General features: G+C 42.7%; 1 protein-coding gene across 5 annotated transcripts in view; it reads left to right on the forward strand.

The window, feature by feature from the left end:
* Nucleotides 1–1083: 1083 nt before the first annotated feature.
* Nucleotides 1084–22331, forward strand: part of rbms2b (RNA binding motif, single stranded interacting protein 2b) — a 37880-nt gene continuing 16632 nt past the window's right edge. The window contains exons 1-14 of one of the 5 annotated variants that reach the window (XR_008811932.1): nt 1084–1201; nt 6643–6845; nt 10779–10837; nt 11200–11291; nt 14278–14435; nt 14721–14800; nt 14959–15068; nt 15521–15567; nt 15662–15755; nt 16388–16438; nt 16599–16709; nt 16867–16947; nt 17049–17139; nt 17390–17585. Coding sequence is in view for 1 of the 5 variants with exons in the window: in XM_056298551.1 (XP_056154526.1) it covers nt 1130–1201; nt 6643–6845; nt 10779–10837; nt 11200–11291; nt 14278–14435; nt 14721–14800; nt 14959–15068; nt 15521–15567; nt 15662–15755; nt 16388–16438; nt 16599–16709; nt 16867–16947; nt 17049–17126 (1236 nt within the window). In the remaining 4 variants the exon portion in view is untranslated. Of the gene's footprint in view, nt 1202–3092; nt 3140–6642; nt 6846–10778; nt 10838–11199; nt 11292–14277; nt 14436–14720; nt 14801–14958; nt 15069–15520; nt 15568–15661; nt 15756–16387; nt 16439–16598; nt 16710–16866; nt 16948–17048; nt 17140–17389; nt 22198–22331 lie in introns of those variants that run through there. The other 4 variants (XR_008811934.1, XM_056298551.1, XR_008811935.1 and 1 more) reach the window with 4 other exon arrangements.

A 22331-nucleotide genomic window follows, 5' to 3' on the forward strand; every position in this document is an offset into this window, starting at 1 on the left:
ACTGGTGAACTCACAGTGCGGGTTGGCTCGCTCTGACACTGCTGACTTAGTCACTCTCCAAACTGCCCTTGAGCTAAGTGGAACTCACAGCCCATCTGGCTCAACACTGGCACACTCCTTATAACAAAGCATTTCATTAATTTACACAAGGAGAAAAAGACTCCGGGTGACCTAATTGCAGACAGAAAGTGCTCCAGTGGAAAAAAAGCGTCAATAATCATCTGGATGGCAATGAAGAATATTATTTTTATGCAAATGAGACCACCACATCAAGTTTTACAAGCTGTGTGAGTGCGAATGTGGGTGTGAATGCATGCATGTGTGCGTAATAGTGGGTTTGTGTGTGCATCAGGAGAAAAGGAGACAGAGTACTCGAGAGAGAGATTATGAATTTTGTCTAGCCTCTCCCCTCAGTCTGTCTAGAAAGTAATGATGAAATCAGGATGAAACCCATTGTGCATATTAGCTCAACATGAGGATATAGGCTTATCTACAGCCCTGGCCGTGCAGTGGACTTCTGATAACCAATGCAAGTACTATAGTGAAGAGAGAACACCAGTGAACAATTGCATATGAATTCTGCACACTTGGGGGCTAATCACTCATGGTATACAACAAGACAAGGCAAAAGGGTCAGAGAACTTAGTTGCCAAGCGCCTTGGGTTGATAATAAAATCAGTCGTCCTTCATAGGATCAGAGGCATCCAGAGGCACCACATCCCCCCCCCCCCCAAAAAAAAAGAAAGAAAGAAAGAAAGAAAGACAGAAAGATGTTTATGGGAGATGATTTAAGACACTGATGCCAGATAATTCTCTGATGCTGTTTTCATGCTCAGGTCAGATCCAATCGATTTAAGACGCATCTTATTAGTTGGCGCCGCGACATATAAAACAAGCATTTTAAATGAAGTATGGTATATATGACTACTTTGCACGGATTGATCCTCTGACCTATTTCGCGATGAATAGATTGACGAACAAGCGGTGGTTTCCAGTAAAGCGCGCTCTTTAACGCACGGCGCCGGGGGAGCGACTCAAATCACAACCACTATTCCAGGCTGAGTTTCCCGAGCTGACGTCAGCTGACTGCCTTGGCCGTGCTCTCCGCTCCGGACATAGCGCTGTAAAAATGCTGCTCTCTGTGCCGCCAAGGACAGGAATCAACCCGTACAACGGCTATACAAGCAGAAACACTAAGAAGGTAAAGCGATTACGTTCTAACCCCGCTTCTGAAAGTCATCTTCGACCGCAGCGTCGGTCTTTTCTTTCCACTTGGTTTTTTTTTTCTCGACTACAAGCTGCAGTGTCCTTGAAAGTGGTTCGCTGGCAGTATTACAAACTGTGCTAGCCGTCGCAATAGCGTTGTTAATTGTTTATTATTGTCGTAATATGTGGTGGTAACAAAGCGACACGGGGGACCGTTACGACGTCGTCAGTGGATTACTATCTTTTCGTTTGTTTCGATACGGTCGCTTTTCTCTTCCTATCCGTACAGAGTAGGCTTCCACAAAAAAAAAAGAAAAAAAGGAAAAGGAAAAAAAGAAAAGAATGTGTGTAGATGCCTGAATGTTGTGGTTAATCTAACACGGGCTTATTTTGTTGAACTGTTACATTCGTGGATGTTTTAATCGATCGCATCCATCGTCGTCGTAGCTTCGTAGCTATAGGTTTTCATTGAATATACCACAAGTTAGCAAAGTTTTTTTCCTCTCCTCTTTTACGCGTACAGATATGCCCCACCCCTCAAGTCCTACAGCGATGACTGGAAACGTTCGCATGGCAGGGAAAAAAGGGGGAAAGAAGTCCGATATTGACGTATTACACAAAATATAGGACATGTCGATCATTTGTGGTATAAAAAAAGTCAGTAAATGCCAGTGTGAACAATGTATCGGTCTTATTGATTACCTTTAACTCCCGCTCTGATAAATCAGCAATGATGTAACATTGTTGGCAAATTTTGGCCATTGACTTTATGCATGGATGACTATGTTTACTCATCTACCACTATATGTTGGAGCGATGATAATGTACATCGTGGACTACGAAATTGGCAGTGTGAATGGTGCCGTATACAACTTTCCCATCTTCTTGACTATGACTACAGACTAAATCACATTTCAAGTATTACAGGTGTCAAATTATTTCCTATCGTGAAATTGGATATAGAGTATTGAAATTATCGGCAGGCTATATTTTGACTAATGTCGCTGTGATAATACGTGTGATCTGTTTGGAAAGGCATATTAAGTATTTTGATGACCGTCCCAGATGGAGTACAGCGTTTCTCGAATATTGTTTTAACTATGCTGAAATCCAACACCTCCCTCCTTCCCTGTGTTATCCCCTTCCCTGCCTCAAGGCTGGCAGGAGTTCAGATTGCTCAGATTAATGACCTGGAATTCCTGGAATCCTGGATTCAGACAATGTGCTCATTTCAAGAGGGTCTCTATTCTTTTGCAAACTCAAACCTTTTACTAAAAAAAACCCAAAACCCCCCCCCTAAAAACAAAACAACAGCTTCATTTCACATTGTTTGAGCCCCCGAGTCACACAAAGTAAAAACTTGTAAATCCAATGTCAAGTGGTAACCTCTGGTCTGTGTCTTTTACTACGAGGAAAAGGGTGTGGGGGGGAAAGGATTAAGAGCCCCCCCCACCACCACTTCTGCTTTCGATTAACCCTCCCCTTCTTGTCCCCCATTTCTTTCCCCCCTGTGTGCTTCACATACCTTGATTTCTTGGCTGTCAGTGGTTCAGTTCACATGGACAACAGAGCGTGATCGCTCCTCCAAAGGTTGAATCCCTCTGCACAATAACCTTGTGCCGCCGCTCCCATCTCAGCCTGGGTGATAGCTAGCTATTGAAAACAGCATTTTGTAATCTTTTATTTGGGGGGGGGCTGGTATTTTGATGGGTTTTTTTTTTTGTGGAACTGGATTGATTCAGAAGAGGGAGAACAAGGAGAACTCACATGTTTAGCCACAGGCTGCTAAGGACCTTCAGCAGTCTTCACACTTGCTTCTCAACATCTCATCGCGTCCCGTAGTACTGCTGCAGAAATATCACATTATAGCCATTATATATGTAAAAACATGATCTTTTCCACGGTGCCTCTGAAGGTTACTTTTACCAAACAGGTAGGACCCAACATTTCAGATGTCTCTTTTTTTAATCAAGTTGGGGTATTTCATGATTTGTGCTTTTAACGCAAGCCACCCTACGTATATTGGGCTATGTTTTGTGCGACGAGCTTGGTTAAATGCTGTTTTATATTCTTAGCCTCCTGAATGTTTGATTATGTTGATAAAGGTTAAATTTGTCTTTGATTCATGATGTTTGTGATATTTGTGGTTTTATGTTTGAAATGTGTGATGAATTTAGATATGTATGTTCTCTATCATAGCTTTGGTGGGATCATTGCAATAGTTAATTACATACATTCATTTTCAGACTCTTGATTTTTTTCATTTCTAATGAATTCTATGTATGCTTGGGTTATGTTTTCTCAAGACTACAGCAAAATAAGTGAAACAAAAGAAGTAAAGCTAATGATATTTTGACAGTTTTGCCAAAAAGGAGTGCACTGATCCATTCACTCTCATTTACTTTTGTATTATTAATTACGTTTACATTAGAGTTCCATCTTTGTAGCCAGAACAAAGCATGGTTTGTGTAGGATCTGCGGCTTGCTTTCATGGGTCTGACTCGTATCTTTGGTATGCCTATGGAGTTAAAGGCGAACATCCTGCCTCAGTTGCTGCTCAGTATTTTTCCTCGGATAAAAAGTCCTTGAGTCACCTGTGCTCCCCGCGGGGATCACCTCCGCTCCCTCCAACTGTAATCACCTCATCAGTCTTCAGCTGCTGCCCAGAGCACAGGCCTTTTTCCTCTGAACAATGTTGTGCACCACTTATTGTAGTCAGGCTGCTGGCAGCACGATAATAGGAAGGTAAAGAATTGATATACCATTGGGCGGCAACAGGAACATAAACTGCGGTAATAAGGTGGATGAGGAGACTTCAGGCTACAAAGGCTTTCTGTTTGTGTTAACTGGAAGAATTGAGGATAGGAGTTTGCAAGCAAAGAGGACTGGTTAGTCATTTTAAGTCATAATAAGGAATGCGTCCTATGGGTTTGACGCCGTTCTTCGTGAATATTTCAAATTTGTATGTTTTATGTAGGCAAAGAAAGATTTTCCTGTCATTGACAGGATTGATAACTGTTGTTGGGAGTGCTGATTCTCATAAAACTTGCAATGGGTCAAGGAAAGAGGTTCATGTAAATAACTTTAGCTCAAACTATGGGTCTTTCCCTTCCCACACGTCTCTTTTTTTCAAGGAGGCAAACACAAACATTTGTTTTTTGCACAAGAATGTAGAGTATGCTCAGACATCACATTGTGGTGCATGTTAGGAGTGGTGTAAGCAAACATATGCTGTTGGCTGTTGGCTGAATGATAACAAGTAGGAAGGAGATAAACTGGATGCCAGTGGTTCATGTTCAGGGCACTGACTTACTGATTATTTATGCAATGTTACAGGAAGGAAAAGGGATCTTGTGATTCCTGATCATGCAATGACACTGAAGGGCTCTGAATATCTTTGCACATTTTTGCTTCCTGGCAAACTCTCAGACCCTCTGACCTCCCAAAGTGCAAGAATGCAGAAATGATGATGTTTTAGGCCTAAAGCATTTTGTAAGTTAGTATAGGCGATGAAACTAGCTATTAATCAGCAATCAGTTTAAACTGTGTGGATGTGTGAGTGCATCTGTGTTTGTCTTAATATATTGGTATCTGTGTGTTTACTTGTGTGTCCTTGTCATATGTGTCAGTTTTCCTTCATCGGCATGCCTGCCATTATCTGCATGTGTGGCAGAACACCTGGAGCTGGTGGCTGGTTGAACGGGCAGATGGGGGGTAGGTGTGGACCTGACTTGCTGGCTGCCATCCTTTTCTTAGAAGGAGCCTAGCAGAGTGGCCTTAATGAGACACTACCTTCTGACTAGAAAGCACATGAGAGGGATTAGCACTTTCCGCTAACAAGCTCAGACCCCAATTAGACAGGCCTCAGCAGCCAGGACGGGGCCCAGACCCAGTCTCTAAGATCCTATCTCCTCAGGCCTCAGCAGGTGCATCCCTCCTGATAGGCTGTGCAGACTGCCTGGAGTGAAGGCAAGCGAAGGGAGAGGGACAGGAAGAGGCTGTGATTATAGGGAAAAACAAACAATGTACTATTGATGCTAAAGAAGAGAGGCAGATTAAAGGAGGTGGAGACCAAGATGAATGGGCTCTGTGAGAGTTGTGCCGACACCCTCCTATTGATGAAGGAGAGGGGTATGCTGTGATGGCAGGGTTGAATCTGTTTTAAGAACATCAGGCAGCTGGATTGGGAAGTTGTAGAGCAGATACTGTACCATCAGAATAGCTTTTTAAAGAATCGAGGGTAGAGTTGCCACTGCTAGTTATGACAGTTGTGTTTGAAAGGATGTTGCAAAAAGACACTTTCAAACAACCCCAGTTGTGGTTGATATTCTATTGTTGCTGGAGACATCAGGTCACAGTGCATATCTATCCTGTTTTCAATTGTAAGCATAGATAAAGATAAAAATGGACTTGCATTCACATGGTTCAAATTTCCAGTAGTCTAACTTGGATTAAAGCCAGAACTATTTGTAAGAAAACACACAAAGCAGTTCAGAAAAGGTCTATAATTAGCTTTATCCCTCCCCTCTTTTTCGAGTTCCCTCTCTGTTAATAAGCTGGGGGTCCATTTGTGACCTTGTGGTGTCCAACAAGCCATCCCATTGTTCCCTGGGGCCTGGACTGGTGACCCTAACTAATCAAACAGTTCCTCCTCCTCTGGCACTGAGAGGGGGACAGCAGCAGAACCAAACATAGCTGATAAGTGGAGATAGGCTGGGAAATTTAAATGTAGGGCAGTTTGCATGTGTTTAAAGTTGGGAAAAGTAGTTACTTTCACTCTTTCATTTAATGCTCTTTGGAGCAGCAAGTTGCTTTTCTGTTCTATTTTGAGTTGGCGGAAAGTGAACATTGACTTGTGGAACAAACCTTTCGCTCAGACTGTGAGCGAATCCTCTTCTCGAGCAAGGTTATTTTACAGATTGTTTGGTAGGTTTGCAGAAGCTACAGCTATTGTATTTATGTTACAAGTACATTTTTGAAGGATCTATGTGACCTTACAGTTTTTGGTCTATCTGATGTTTTATATTATTTCCCTACATTTGTAAACCTGGCACAGTGAGAGCATAGAGTATCTCAGGGAAATTACTTGAGTCAGATAAGATAGTTGAATTGCTATTGACATTTCAGCTCTGACCCCATGGTTTGTTGGACACTATTGACACAATGCCCTTAGTTTAACCAGCCACTGTAGCTGGTGATCAGGCTAATTGTGTTCTTAATTGATTTTTTTTCCGGATAAGGTTGTAGTTTAAGAGTCATTCAGTGGTCCATTTTCAAAAGCTGGCTTGTGCATACTACCTCTGTTTAAAACCTAATTACCCTCTATATCGACTTACTCATCCATTTTCATGTAGCTGATGAATCTTTAATTGAATTTTGCTTTGTATATGACTGTACCATTCATAAATCTGACTCTGCCCTCCTTTTGCTCCGCAGCAGACGTATGTGTCCCCCTCCAGCCAGCAGATGGCCCCTCCCAGCCCCAACACCACCACTACCACCCCCACCACCACCACCAGCAACAGCAATGGCAGCAGCAGCAGCAGCAGTGGGGGTGAGCAACTGAGCAAAACCAACCTTTACATCCGCGGCCTCCACCCAGGAACCACAGACCAGGATCTGGTCAAGCTCTGTCAGCCGTAAGTAGCCTAACAACAAATCACAGCAGTATCTGCACGTACCCATGATAAATCTTTTTCTGACTGCCCACTTTGAATGAACCAGGGAAGAGAAGCAGAGTAGATAAGGGTAGAGAAGATTGGGGGATGAACGAAAGGCATGGATGGATGGGATGAGTATATGATGGCTGAATGAGTGATGGATGAATGCATGAATATATGGATGGATTGATAGATAGATGGCTGGCTGGCTGGCTGGCTGGCTGGCTGGCTGGCTGGATGAATGAATAGACAGATGAAGGTTCATTATAGATTCTCATCTGACATTGAGGTTAAAGCTGCAGTTCTAATGGTCTTCGTTTTTGTTTACCTTACTAAAACCTATGATGATACTGATAATTGCATCGGTGTTTGACCTCTCCAACTTCCAGAGATCCTTTTCACATGAAACAGAGTTGCCTGTATGTATCAGCACCTTCTCTACTTCACTGGACAAAAATAATGGTTAAACCTGGGTTTTTAGCTGCTGATTTTGTCTTCTACAAGCTTGGTCTGCCATATTTGCATGTTAGCCACAACAACTTTACTTCTTCAAACTCACTGCTACCTGCTTTATTCTTCTTATGCATTCTGCTGCTATGGTGAAGACATGAGAAGCTATGGATGGAATCATTTTTACCAGGGAAGTCTTACCCAACAGCAGTGATTAGAATGGGCAGCTACAAAAACATTCATGGAGTTGGATATTAATGGATTAGCTGCTCTCTTTGATATGCTGCCAATAGAGGTGATCGAAATGGACATTGTTTTATATTTTGCATGCAGATCTTCAGGATTGAAGCTTTCAGCATGGCTATTATTTGTTTTTCTGGAAATACTTTTTCCACATTACGCACCAAAGCAGAGGAAGCCCGACCAGGCATTTCTTGAACCGAGAGGAGGGACACATATTTCATTGCCAAAGTATGTTTTAAGTGCCATCAGTTAGTCGCCTTTTGGAAAAATCAACAACCATTTGGGCTGCAAACACAAACCTCTCACTTTGGCACATCTAAGCACAGACTTTCCAACAACTAGACTCTGAATGTGTTTAGTCTCGACCTCTCACACTAATTTTCCTTTATGTTCTCTCTTCCTCCTTGCCCCTCTTCAGCCTTCTATTTTATATGGTTTACTTAGTGCAATTGAATGATGCTGAGAAGGCTCTATATTTGTTCAAAATTGTATTCTGCACTACAAATACCTCCTCACCAGGTAGCTCATCAGTTTGAATGTTACCTAAAAACTGTGATGTGGGCAGTGCGTGTTCAGACGTTGAACAACAGCATCATGTGATCTGTGTTTGTTAGATCTTCAATGAAGCACATCAAAACAGGTTGGACTGAGATGAATGATCGGAGCTCTTTTAATTGAATACTGGAGTCTGGTGATGAGAACCAGAACAGCAGAAAGAGACTTAAGTGAAGAGGGTAGGAGGGAAGGGGAATGAAAGAGAGTAAGACAGAAAGAGAGAGAGAGAGAAAGAGAGAGAAAGGCCTGCTATTTTACAGCTGTCTGGAAGATATAGCTCACATGAGGCTGCCCAACCCTACAGGAAACGGCGAGCCCAGGGGAAAGGGAAAGACAAACAAGGGCAATGGCATGAAGAGGGGGCTGGGGCTAGGGCTGGGGCTGGGGTGTGTGTATATGGGGGGGGGGTCGGAGGGGGAGGAGTGAGTGAGTGAAGTTCAGGGTTGGTGTGTCAGGTGGTGTTCTGTGGGGGTGGTTCTCATATTTCCTCTTTTACAGAGCAGATAAAATCACTGCATCAAATTTGCTATTTAGAGGCACCACATTAGGCCCCCATGAAATTCTCGGTTGAACTGGACTGCGAGAAGCATTGATGTGCAGCAGTGCTTGCCAGAGAACGGGGTTGCAGATGGTTGTGTGAAAATTTGCAAGGAGAAAAGTGATGGAGTAAATTAGATTTACATTGGCCCCAGTCTGAACAACAGGAAAGGCATGCATACTATCAGGAAATGGCACTCCCCCAGCTCCCCTCCCCCACATGGCGCTCATAGAATTGTGAGTTGTTCTGTGCAGGCGCTGAGATATAGAGTGCAGGGAGAAAAGAGATGGAGAAGGAAGGGGGGTTGGTTCTGCATCCCTGGCCCCTGCAGCGTCTCTCTGGATGGCTAGCCACAACTCTGGTTCTAGCCCTGGCTCTGTCTCTGGTGGTTAACCATGGATGGACCCTGGGCTGGACTCTGGACACTGTGCTCCCTCACACATGGCTGAGTCTCCAGCCCCTCTCTTCTCTCTGCATCATGTAGCCCCAGACCTTCGAACTGAAATCAGTACATGGGCATTTCCTCAGTGTAAGCAGGGCAGAGAAGCAAACAAAGCTCCCAGAAAAATTACTTGCAGCAACCCTTTTAAAGCTGTAGGCCAGAAACTAGTTGTGTGGTCAAATTGACAGTGCACACACACACAACCAATTTTCTAGGAAGTCAATCAGTCCAGAAAAAAAATATTCAAAAGTGAAATCTTAACATAGGATGGGTGACATATCCATTTGACAACATACATGAAGGGATATACAACGTGAAATAGTAATGTTGTGTAGGAGGTCAGATGCATAATACAAGAGACACTGAGTAAGCCAACACTGAATGACTTGTTCTTTCCTCTGTAGCCGAGTTAATGTTACAGTACATGGCCAAGCACAAGCATAGTGAGAGAATGAATAAGCAATATATGGCAGTGTCTTTGCACGATATAACCAAAGGTGTTAAAAAGAGTGTGAACATCAGTTGATGTTTTTGAAGAATAAAACTAATTCCATTTTCCCTTCATGGATTGCGCTATGCTGTGGTCGGATAGTCTTACTCAAACTTATATGTAAAGAAAGGGTTGCTTTGGTATAAAAATATTTTTGGTATATTCCCCATATCAATAATGTAGTCAACTAGTACAGATGAATCTAAACCAGTATTAATTAATTATTGAATAGTACCTCAAAAAAACATACTCATCCATTCTCCTTAGCAAACAAGGTAGAGAGGTAAAGGGTTTTTCTTTTCTGCAAATAAAGTAATGCTGAGGGATCAAATAACAATTTACTGGTATGGAGTAAATGAATGAGTCACAGATTACAACTTTAACAGGTCATCTTCATCCGTTAAACTTTAGATGATAAACTTTGAAGTGACCCTTCCTACAACTCCAATACATTTGGTGCTGTGTAGTGGGATGAAAGCAGGAAGTGAATATAGAGGGGCACTAAGACCCAGCTTGGTAGCAGAATTCCGCCTACAGAGAAGCCAGTTAGCAAAGTGAGTGTGTGGATGTGAGCCAGAGTTGGACAGGACAGCCAAGGAGAGGCATATCAGATTACACTGCATGCACATGCCTAAAGAGATGGGAACTGATAGACACTCTACAGTGCAGACGCGACATCCAAAGCCCTAACCCTTCCTTATGTAGATGAAATATCTATAGCCAGCTAGACAATGCTGGATTGTTCATATTGATAGTGCATTGTGACACAGTCTGAAAATGCAGATGCATTCATTTTGAAAAGATTGTCGTGTCACTTTGGATTCCCCGTGAGATGTGATCTCTATCGACATGAAGGTGTGAGCTGGAATGAATAAGATGTGGAAATCTATAGTTCTTTTTGGCATGTGGAAACCAGCAGGTCATTGCTCATATTTCATTCAATTTGTGTCCCATCCCCATTCAAAAACATTTCCCTGAGCACGTCATTTATTTTCTGCTGATTTAATTGTATTCAGCTTTAATTTTATTGAATCTGTCAATTGAGTTATAACTTAATGGTCTCTTACTACAAAGTCCTAACAGTATATTAAGTATTGAGAGAAATTTCTTCATTTATTTAGTCTTTACTTAACATAATCTTAACATTCTATTTTTTTCCATGCAATTGTTGGCATAAACCTTAATGTTTTCCAGGTATGGAAAAATTGTGTCCACAAAGGCCATTCTGGATAAGACCACCAACAAATGTAAAGGTGAGAAATTAAGGGTTAAAGTTTATTTTTGATATAATTCCCTATGTAAAGTAGGGCACTATAAGGACCTACTGAAAACAGTGTGTGCCAATCTTGCAGTGTCTGTGAGTTTGTTTGCACACTTTATACTCAATAGGTGTGTGTCGTAATGTAACTTGACTGTGGGCAGCGTTGCATAACTCCACATCTGTCTCCCATGGGAGGCTCTGTCGCTTTGGCCCAAACCATGGCTGTCTGTGCCTTCAGATTGAAACATTGCTATGCCTGCCCTTTGAGTTCAAGTGACATGTCTAGAATAATTTAGTATGTATTTTGCATTGTCAGAAGAATGAGTCTGCTTCTGTTTGTCTGGGGCCCTGCAGGCTACGGCTTTGTTGACTTTGACAGTCCAGCCTCAGCTCAGAAAGCAGTGACAGCGCTGAAGGCAGGTGGGGTGCAAGCTCAGATGGCCAAGGTGAGTAGACTGCTGCTTTGCATGAGAATCTAATGCAGTGGACATGCACCTTACCACTGGAAATGAAATTCATTCAGAACTCTGACCAGGACCAAATCCAAACCGCCTCTCATCAAAACATGCATCATAGGGGCGTCCGGGTAGCTTAGCGGTCTATTCCGTTGCCCACCGGCATGGGGATCTCTGGTTCGAATCCCCTTGTTACTCCGATTTGGTTGGGCATCCCTACAGACACAATTGGCCGTGTCTGCGGGTGGGAAGCTGGACGTGGGTGTGTGTCCTGGTCGCTGCACTAGTGCCTCCTCTGGTCGGTAGGGGCACCTGTTCAGGGGGGAGAGGGAACTGGGGGGAATAGCATGATCCTCCCACGTGCTACGGCCCCCTGGTGAAACTCCTCACTGTCAGGTGAAAAGAAGCGGCTGGTGACTCCACATGTATCGGAGGAGGCATGTGGTAGTCTGCAGCCCTCCCCGGATCTGCAGAGTGGGGTAGCGACCGGGACGGCTCGGAAGAGTGGGGTAATTGGCCGGATACAATTGTGGAGAAAAAGGGGGAAAAACAAAAACAAAAACAAAACATGCATCACAAACGGAACGTTGTTATTGTAAATTTCCCCTTATCACTATAAGAAAGATGTTCTTTTGCCAAACTTTTAAGGAGTTTTACAATGCTAAGCTAACTGCTTGTCTTCTGGATTCTTAAACTTTGTATTATGCACTCTCAGTTGGACTGTAAAAAAGGCTATTTGGTCACTGACCTTATCTTCTGCTGGTGCATGCTGTCTTCTTATGATGTCTTTGGATCTTCCTCTACCCACTATGCTCCCTCTCTCCTTGTGGTTTCTGGATTGCAAAGCTCTCATTATTATTGTTGTCAGGGTATTATGTGAGCAGTGGCTCATGGGTGTAGGCCAATTAAACCTTTCAGTGTGTGTGTGTATATGTGTGTGTGCTAAGGGTGCATGCATGTGTAAATGGGTATATGTTTTTACATGTTGGAATATATGAGTGTGTGGATGCACACAAGTATGTGTGTGCATGTTGTGTGCATGCATGTTTGTGTATGTGTGGGTTTTGTGTGTGTGTTTGTGTATGTATACGTCAGTGTGTGTGTGTGTATAAATATATTTGTGTATGTTTGTGTGTGTGCGCACGCATGCGTGTGTGTTATAACAGACTGCATAGTGACGGTGCTGGGAGAGCATGTCCCAGGCCATCTCCCTGAGAACCCGGCACAAAGGACCTGTCTGTTCTCCCCGGTGGCGTCTGACTCAGTGTCTGAGTCGCACCCCAGTCAGCAGGGCCCTGTGCCCAGCACCCTGTCAACATGCACATGCACACAATCACGTACACGTACACACACACACACAGACATCCACAACCAAACACACTTTTGTGCTCGTAGCACACTTGGCAATGATTTATGCACTCCACCAACCTCGCCTCAACCAGAACATCATCACACACACAGGCAGACTTACGCACGTGCACACACACACATACAACACACACACACTCATGCACACCCCGTAACATCTCTTATTCCTCATTAAGCTGGGTCACTGACATTCAAAACGGTTTCTCATTCACAAAGGAGCTTGATTTTACTCACCCGTTCTCTGTGGTTTACAACTTGGCTCCGGCTTGCGTCAGATTTGTCTCTGACTCAGTCTGAGTCACTCCCGGTGAAATCCACTGCAGGTCTTTTCTCTTCGCTTCCATCGATGGGCTCCTCATTGCCACTTCTCCCTGTTGAGGAGAAAGAGGGGGAGGAGGGAGGTGAAGGAGAAATCACCTTCACCACAGGTCGCAGCAATTACACATGCATTATTCATGACATGGAAATGAATTCAAAATGCATTTACAGGGTTTTAATCACATCTGCACTCTGAAGTAATGAATATTCAGAATGGTTATGGAGAAGTACCGATTGGTTATCTTCTGAGCTATCATTGCTTTTGGGGAAATGGAATCCGTTTGAGCAGGTACTGATGCAGAAAAGCTCGCCAAATGTATCAAAAGCATGCGAGGAAACCGGGATACTCCCTCCAGAAGTTTCTTTGAGGTTGTTTGCTAACAAATATACCTAAATTTGAAATAACTGCATAATTTGGCTGATTTATGCAAGCTGACAAAGCTGGTCACTGTGCCTGAATTCAAGGTCAAGATTAACACATGACTATTACTGTGTGCATGCGTGTGAAATATTATCGTCATGCCCTGGGAAATGATATGATAAGGGTCATCTAATGGGAACATGATAGCACAAAGCAAGAGACATTCGCCAAATTATTACCAGAGATCTTCTAAAGGCCAAAATGTCTTCTCTGCCGAAAGCGCATAATCATTTTAAATCATCCATGGATGGAGATACTTTTGAAATGTAATTATACTCTGATATCGCATTACCTGGCAACTGTGCCTTGAGTCCTCTAAAGTAGCCAGTGGGACACAATGGGCCTGTATTCTACCCACATAGTATTAAAGTATTGGAGAGGCAGTATGGGAGTGGACTGTGAAGGAGGTAAAGCCAAAGAAGGACCACTGACTGGGAATAAGGACAGAAAAAGTGTAGTGAGAAAAGGTGGACGCCCTGCTGACAAGAGTTCAGCTGAAGTCCAGCCAAACCACAACTCTATCTCCTCCATCTCTGCATGTCTTTGCTCTCCTCAGACATCTTCTGAGCATCTCGATTTTTCCTACAGGCCAAAATGAAATCCGCCTTCCACCTCGCTCCCCGCCCTTTCTCTCAGACTGTTTTTCCGACTGTCTGAATACCTCCACCATCCACCCACCCAAACAAGGGACATCTTTCGACACTTCCGGACGAGAGATTGCATAAATACTGTCATGCTTTTGGTGTTAGCTTTTAAGTCCATTAATTATTCCGTTATTCTGGACATGGTGGTGCAGCTGGACATATAAGGAAAATTAAGTACTATATCTCTTCCTTGTCCTAAATCCCCTCCTGTCTTCTGTCTGTCCAGCAACAGGAGCAGGACCCCACAAACCTGTACATCTCCAACCTGCCAGTGTCAATGGATGAGCAGGAGCTGGAAAACATGCTGAAGCCCTTCAGCCAAGCCATCTCCACACGCATCCTCCGCGATGCTAATGGGACCAGCCGAGGAGTGGGCTTCGCCAGGTACACTCTTGGGGCCGAGATAGTCGACTGGTTTTGGTTTAGCCCCGTCTACTTTTGAATTCAAAAACTGAGATACAAACATTAGGTAACATGAAGTAGGAGGTTAAAATTGAGTGGTTTACAGAGAAAAGATCGAAGTTTGGTTGCTAGTACTTAAGCCGCATACCACTGACTGAGCCCCCTGGTGGCCATTATCTGTACAGACTGAAATTATTTTCAAGTGGACCAGATCAGAGCTGCGTTTTAATGTTTTATACCAATAATAATATTATCATTGTCCTGCAGGATGGAGTCCACAGAGAAGTGTGAGGCCATCATTCAGCATTTCAATGGCAAATACATTAAGACACCACCCGGGGTACCAGGTGAAGCTTCATTATTATTTCTATGTTTCTCATCCATTAAATCACAAATAGGAGGAAAAATTATTCCAAAGAACTCTATTTTTATGATATTCAAAATGACCCTCTAGCACACAACAGTGTTGTATTGTGAAACAACCTGCTTATTTAAACAATCCCAGTGCCAGCTGAACCCTTGTTGTGTAAGTTTGCTGATGGAGGCCAGAAGAAGCGCCAGAGCCAAGGGAAATATCTGCAGAACGGGCGACCTTGGACAAGGGATGGGGAGACGGTTAGTTGTTTGTTTAATTTTTTTTTCCTTTCAGTTTTACAACTCCTCTGAAAACTCATAGTGCCTTTTACTACATTCTTCTATTCTTTCCTCTATGCTACAACTCTAAACTTTTCTAGCAGCATGCCTTATATAATTCTGTGTGTGTGTGTGTGCGCACATGTATCTGGGTAAGTGACGTGCACATTCTGAAGAAATTGTTCTCTGTGATTTGTGTGTGTGTGTGAGTGTGTGTGTGTGTGTTTTCTCAAACTGATATATATTTTTTGGCTGGTTGGCTTTATTTCTGTGAGGTTTGTTTTAACTGAAGCTTACACAAGAGGTCTCCTTACGTATGAATATGCTACACTATTAAATGTAAGCAGAGCAGACTTGACATTGCAGTTTCTGATATATATTAGTGTTCAGGTAATAGCTCTGACTTTATGTTGTTGTTTTTTTCTCTTTCCCAGGGTGGAATGACACTTACATACGACCCCACCACAGCCTTACAGAATGGGTGAGTGCTACTAATCTGATAGAGCCTCATGATAAATAGACCTGAAGGCTGGGGCGCATGTCAGGGTTACTAATGACTTGTGTTTCTACTACAGGTTCTACTCCTCTCCGTACAGCATTGCCCCTAATCGGATGATTGCCCAGACCTCCCTTTCCCCATACATGCATTCGCCGGTATCCACCTACCAGGTACTGCGTTTATGTTAAATTTAGGACAAAGCCATTTTTGACTGATTTCACTGCTGACTTAACAGAATCCTGTATCTTAGCACTTTGCTGTCTCGGGCTACAGGATATTATGATTCATGATTCATGTATAGCGTATAATATTCTCATGGGCATCCGGATGGCGTAGCGGTCTATTCCGTTGCCTACCAACATGGGGATCACTGGTTCGAATCCCTTTGTTACCTCCGGCTTGGTTGGGCGTCCCTACAGACACAATTGGCCATGTCTGCGGGTGGGAAGCTAGATGTGGGTATGTGTCCTGGTCGCTGCACTAGCGCCTCCCGTGGTCGGTCGGGGCACCTGTCCAGGGGGGAGGGGAAAGTGGGGGGAATAGCATGATCCTCCCACGTGCTACGTCCCCCTGGCAAAACTCCTCACTGTCAGGGGGAAAAGAAGCTGCTGGCGACTCCACGTGTATCAAAGAACGCATGTGATAGTCTGCAGCCCTCCCTGAATCAGCAGAGGGGGTGGAGCAGCGGCCAGAACGGCTTGGAAGAGTTGGGTAATTGGATAGGTACAATTGGGGAGAAAAAAAAAAGGGGGGGTGTTAAAAAAAATCTCATGATACATTTGTCCCTCTCTATTTGCTGTAGGTTCACAACCCGTCCTGGATGCATCACCAGTCATACCTCATGCCGCCCACAGTGAGTGTCCTTCATCTTGAATTTTTTTGGCCTCTCTTCCTACTTTTGTTGTTGCAGGCAATGGTGTTATCACTTCTCTGGAGATTCAAAAGGGGCAATCCAGTTGACTTTTCAGTCTCGCTGTGTTTGTGGTAACTGCTAACATTCTGTTTATTCATAGGGAGCGGTCCTGACGCCAGGAATGGACCACACTATGTCCATCCAGCCAACCTCTATGATGGGGCCCCTCACACAGCAGCTCAGCCACCTCTCTATGGGAAGCAGTGGCACGGTCAGTGACATAGCATACTGAATCTTTATGAAAGCGGCCAGCATAGCCCATATCCTGGGCATATCAGCAAATGGCTGCGATCAGGCTTTTCATGCATACTTTTATGCATATAAATTGCGTTTTTTTTAATGGACCAATTATTTGCTTTCTCCTCCAGTATATGCCTGCAAATACATCTATGCAGGGGACCTACATTCCCCAGTACACCCAAGTGCCTGCCACCAATGTCTCAGTTGAGGTAGGGACTGCTGTGTCTATCCCTGCTAGAATGGGATCATGGAGAAAGTTGGTGTATAAAACTATGCTGCATGGAAATAATATGGACTGCATCTCTTTCAGGAAAGTGCCGTCCAACAACCAGTTGCCATAGAGACACCTACAGAACACACGACCTACTCCTACCAGCATAACAAATGAAGAGGTGGTAGAAGTGGGTTTTGCTTATTATGCATATGTGTGTGTGTGTGTGTGTGTGTGTGTGTGTGTGTGTGTGCGAGCGAGCATGTTTGTGCATGTGTATCTGCACTTCTTCTGTACTTGTATATGAGCACATATACATATATGAGCCTCAATTAAACACATCTGTTACTTGTAATGATGTTCTTGCCAAAGGATGTGAGACCACACAAAAGGAGTTTTCGTTGCTAACGCTGTGCTCTCTCTCGCCTCTCCTTTGTCAGATCTTCCTCTGGAGCTGGAGTGACTCTCATGGGGCCACGCCTGCTGGAAAGTCAGCACAGCATTCCCGGTGACTCTGGACTTTAGGCACCAGACACTAGGGAGAAATGTGAACTGTTACACAGAGGACAAAAGCATATTTTCTACTCATACTTAACAACAAACTCTTTTACTCCACACAAGCAAGACTAGAGAATGGTGAGCAATGGGAAATGGATAAAAACAGAACATGGAGCTTTCTATTTTGATAACAGTCCAGAAACTTGTCACACACAAACCCTTTTTTTTTTGCGTATAGTTCAAAATATTTTATGGTGCTATTCTGGGGAACCAGAATAAAACCAGCAACAGGACATTACAACACTATGTGTCTTTTTGGAGTCATTTCTTTGGTTTTGACCTATTGTAAGATATGCTGATTTTTTTCTTCTTGTTTAGGACCCCCTCCCCCCCAATACTTTCATTCTCTGAACCTGCCTTTTTTTTGTACATAATTGTTCGGGATTGTGATTTTAGCATCATGTCTCATTGTTTTATTTGATTAGTGCAAATATTTGAACAGACAAGGCTGAAACAAACAAGCAAAGAGCCGAGGCCTCCTATTTTGGACAGTGGTGCTAACCTAAGATTAGCTTTTCTCAACGCGGCAGCAAGTTTATCTCGCATGACACCTTATTTGACGCGGTCTCACTTCTTTTTGGCACTTGAGTTTCAATTAATTTAACAACAATCGATACAACGCTTCTGACAATCATAGGATTACAATGAGTATAAAGGGATGACGGTCAGTCATGGCAGATTTCAAAGAGTACACTGTTTTCAGAGACGTTAAACGGATTCATCTGCGGTCCACAGAATTTTGCGGTATGTTCACGTGTTTTTTTATTTTTTTTTGCGTTCAAGCTGCTCCACTTTTATCAAATCCAAAGTTGCAAGGCGGGGATGACATCTTGCACAGAGCTGCCTGTACATAAGAGTTTTAAGTTTATTTTGCCTTGGATGTAGTTAGCAATGTTTCCGTTCCTGTTTCCGTGTAATAAAATTGCTGTTACTTCGCTACATTATATTAAATTGTATGTACATAGCACTGAGTTCGTGGCTATGTATTTTGAATTAACTGGGTTTTACACAATTTGCGTTTCTGAAAGAGCTGTCCTAACAAAAAAAAAAACAAAAACACATTTATTTTTTGAAGCAAGTACTAAATGTTGATATTAGAGGATAATGTTTTTATTACATAGACATGAAAAAGTAACTGTTATTTCTTCAGAAGACAATATTTAGGTGGATTGATATGTATGGCCAGTATGGAGATTCTCTAATATTGGCTATTACTTTGTCTTTGCTTGTTGTACTTCTTCATTGCTGTTTTCATCATGTTTTTTTTTAAGTTTTGTTTTTTTTTATTTAAAGAGTTTTCTCAAGATTTTTTTTAAATTCAATTTGAATACTTTTGAGATTGATTCTATTTTTCAAAGAGGCTTTGATTTTATTTTTTTGCAATGCGTGCTCCATATAGCGATACTATAGACAGACAGGTATGTTCAACAATGCATTTTCTTTGTGCAAAAAAGAAATTTTTTTTTTGTTTTTTTTGCTTTTTTCTGTTTTTCGTACTTTTCTTGCTCTGGTTTCAATGTTGACGGCGTCAAAAGGCTTTTCATTGTGTTTTACATTTCACTTCTGTCCGTGTCACCGATGTTGGCACTTTATGAACTTAACACCCTATCATGAATGAATTAGGTATGCTGGGTTCATATGCAGTTACAGAGATGTGCCCTGAGCGGTTGGGAACAATGTATGAATTATTTAGTCAAAACCTTAACTTACCTCATCATGCCGGAGAAATGTAGTGTCAGTGTACAAGGTTAGTAAGCAATAACTAACTGCAGTAGTTTTCATGGCTGCTCACAGCTGGTACTGTGTCCATATCCTTACTCTTCCGTCCAATGTTTGGAAAACATGGCCAAGGTCTGACGGTCTATGCAATTAATTTATTATCCTTAATAATGCAATAACACAGATATCCAAGAGACGCCTCACATTATGGCAATAGATCACCTCACACAATGACTTCACATTCTGGGATTTCAGTGGCTTTTATTTTTCCAAGTCTTAAGTCTCTCCCAATTGACACGTTCATCTTTGGCACGCCCACTACCAGGGAAATGGTTCCATTGAAAGGGATTTTGTTTTTTTCCTTTTTTTTCCTTTTTTTTTTGGAGGGTGATTTTTAAAGGGCAATGAAACATGAAGTCATAGGGCAGAAAAGGAGTGTTGCACCGGCCTCTATAGACTGAAAATTTCAACTAGGTTGCACTGCTGACCACAACCCAGTCATGACGTCACTATCTCTTTTTCCATCGACACCTGATAAGGATGCAGTGACATTGTGACTTGGTTGTGGTCAGCAGTGTAACCTAGTTAAAAATTTCAATCTACGGTGTCCGGGTAGTGTAGCGGTCTATTCCGTTGCTTACCAACACGGGGATCTCCTGTTCGAATCCCCGTGTTATCTCCAGCTTGGTCGGGCGTCCCTACAGACACAATTGGCCACGTCTGCGAGTGGGAAGCTGGCTGTGGTTATGTGTCCTGGTTGCTGCACTAGCTCCTCCTCTGGTCGGTTGGGGCAACTGTTCGGGGGGGGATAGCATGATCCTCCCACATGCCATGTCTACCTGGCAAAATTCCTCACCATCAGGTGAAAAGAAGCAGCTGGCGACTCCACATGTATCAGAGGAGGCATGTGGTAGCCTGCAGCCCTCCCAGATCAGCAGAGGGGGTGGAGCAGCGACCGGGATGGCTCAGAAGAGTGGGGTGATTGGACGGGTACAACTGGGGAGAAAAAAAAAGGGATTTTTCAATCTACAAAGGCCGGTGCAATGCTCCTTTTCTACCCTGTGCATATTTTGGTGTTTCACTGCTCATTTTAGGACAACGATGGGAAATCTATTTAACTCATAAAAGATGGCAGGTGTCCCAGATCAAAACTGAACAGGACTTTACTCACCTGTTCCATTCAACTGCAGTTATTTTCACTTGTCTCACCAAAGAAGTCATGTCATCGGTCATATTCTGGGTCCGTATTAGCAAGGGATTTCACTTTTGTGGCCCACTGAACAGAGAAGGATCTTTGTAAATTTGCATATACATGTGGACCTTGGAGAGTTTGTGAAAGATTTAATTTCCATTCCATACAGTTGCAATGTTGATGTTGAGGTCAAATTCTTTCATCCCCTTGTCTAGTCTTTTGTCTTTTAATGTGCTTTCATGTCAAGCGGTTGAAGCTGGTCGTTAGTAGTACTTTTTTTGTTTTTAGACTGTTAAAACCATCAATTCCATGAAGAAAACAGGAAGGAAAACTTCACAGAAAATGCCTTAGATTTCAATGATTAGAGTAACAGGCTGCTACTCAGAACTGGTTTGTTTGTTCTCTGACTGGAACAGAGGTTTTTCTCATCAATTGCTATTGATGTGTAATATATTTGTTATACCAAATCACTGAATACAGATGGACAATGCAAAGAAATATTTACCGGATTTTTCAATGACTATTAGTTTGTGTTCCATTGTCATTCCAGATTAATTTTTTATCACGAGTACTGAAGGAATCCATCAGATTTCCTAGAATGGTCTTTTGAAAAATCGAGTATGATGAACTACCTTGCTGCTAATTTTGAGTTGCCATTTTTAGAAAACATTTAACTAAAGCCAATTCAATTCATCAAATCATATATGGAGTCAGTTTGAAAACAATTTAACAATCTTCCTTGCAGTCTAATCTCATCTGGTTGTAATATGCAAATAATTTTTAAATAATTTGTCTGAACTATGTGTTTGTCCTCCTGTGTGATGATAGCAGGTCTTTTGTCCCCTTCAGAGAAAAAAAAACTACAGCTGTTGAAAACTTAGTTTGATTTTGATCTTGGCCATTTTTTAATTAAAAGGATTTTTTTTCCACTGTGGTTTATTTGCTTTTGAATTTACACAAGGGATCATCTGCATGTTCATATTTTATTATCCTCTCAAGGCATTGCTTTCAAAACCAGACACATTTCCAGGTTCTCTTCTTAAATTGAAAACTAAACACCCGGACTGGTGTTTTGTTTTCATCATGAAATGACAACCATCTTTACCTCATAAGAGAACCCATCTGATTTAGACATAATGCACAAAGAATGGTCACAATACATGAGAAATTTCTAAACCGACTTTGATCAAGATACAAAACAAATAGGAAAGAGGTATAAACTGTTATTAAATACAAAAGAGGCTGCATACTTATGTACAAAGTTGAAAATATAATGAAAACGCCTAAAAGTTGCTGTTTAAACCAAAATAGCCTCTCTAAAATAAACAAAATAGATTTTGCGCCTCCATTTACAATCTTATATCAAAACTTAGAATAAGAAAGAGCTGTCAATATTTTTGTACCTGGCTGCCACTTGGATGTAACTCTTGTTACCCCTGCAGCTATGTGGCATGGCAATACTTTACAATGTGTTGTTGTATGATCAACTCTGCCCTTTTCATCACAAATCATTCTCTGTAGTGATTCCATATTTGAAGCCATTTAAATATCTTAATCTAGTTAAAATCTAGGGTGTCCGGGTGATGTGGCAGTCTATTCCATTGCCTACCAACACGGGGATCACCGGTTCAAATCTCCGGCTTGGTCGGGCGTCCCTACAGACACAATTGGCTGTGCCTGTGGGTGGGAAGGCGGACATGGATATGTGTCCTGGTCGCTGCACTAGTGCCTCCTCTGGTCAGTCGGAGTGCCTGTTCAGCGGGGAAGGGGAACTGCGGGGAATGCGTGATCCTCTCACGTGCTACGCCCCCCTGGCGAAACTCCTCACTGTCAGGTGAAAAGAAGTGGCTGGCGACTCCACATGTATTGGAGGAAGCATGTGTAGTCTGCAGCCCTCCCCGGATCGGCAGAGG

This window comes from Lampris incognitus, chromosome 2 (assembly GCF_029633865.1).
Source record: "Lampris incognitus isolate fLamInc1 chromosome 2, fLamInc1.hap2, whole genome shotgun sequence".
NCBI lineage: Eukaryota > Metazoa > Chordata > Actinopteri > Lampriformes > Lampridae > Lampris > Lampris incognitus.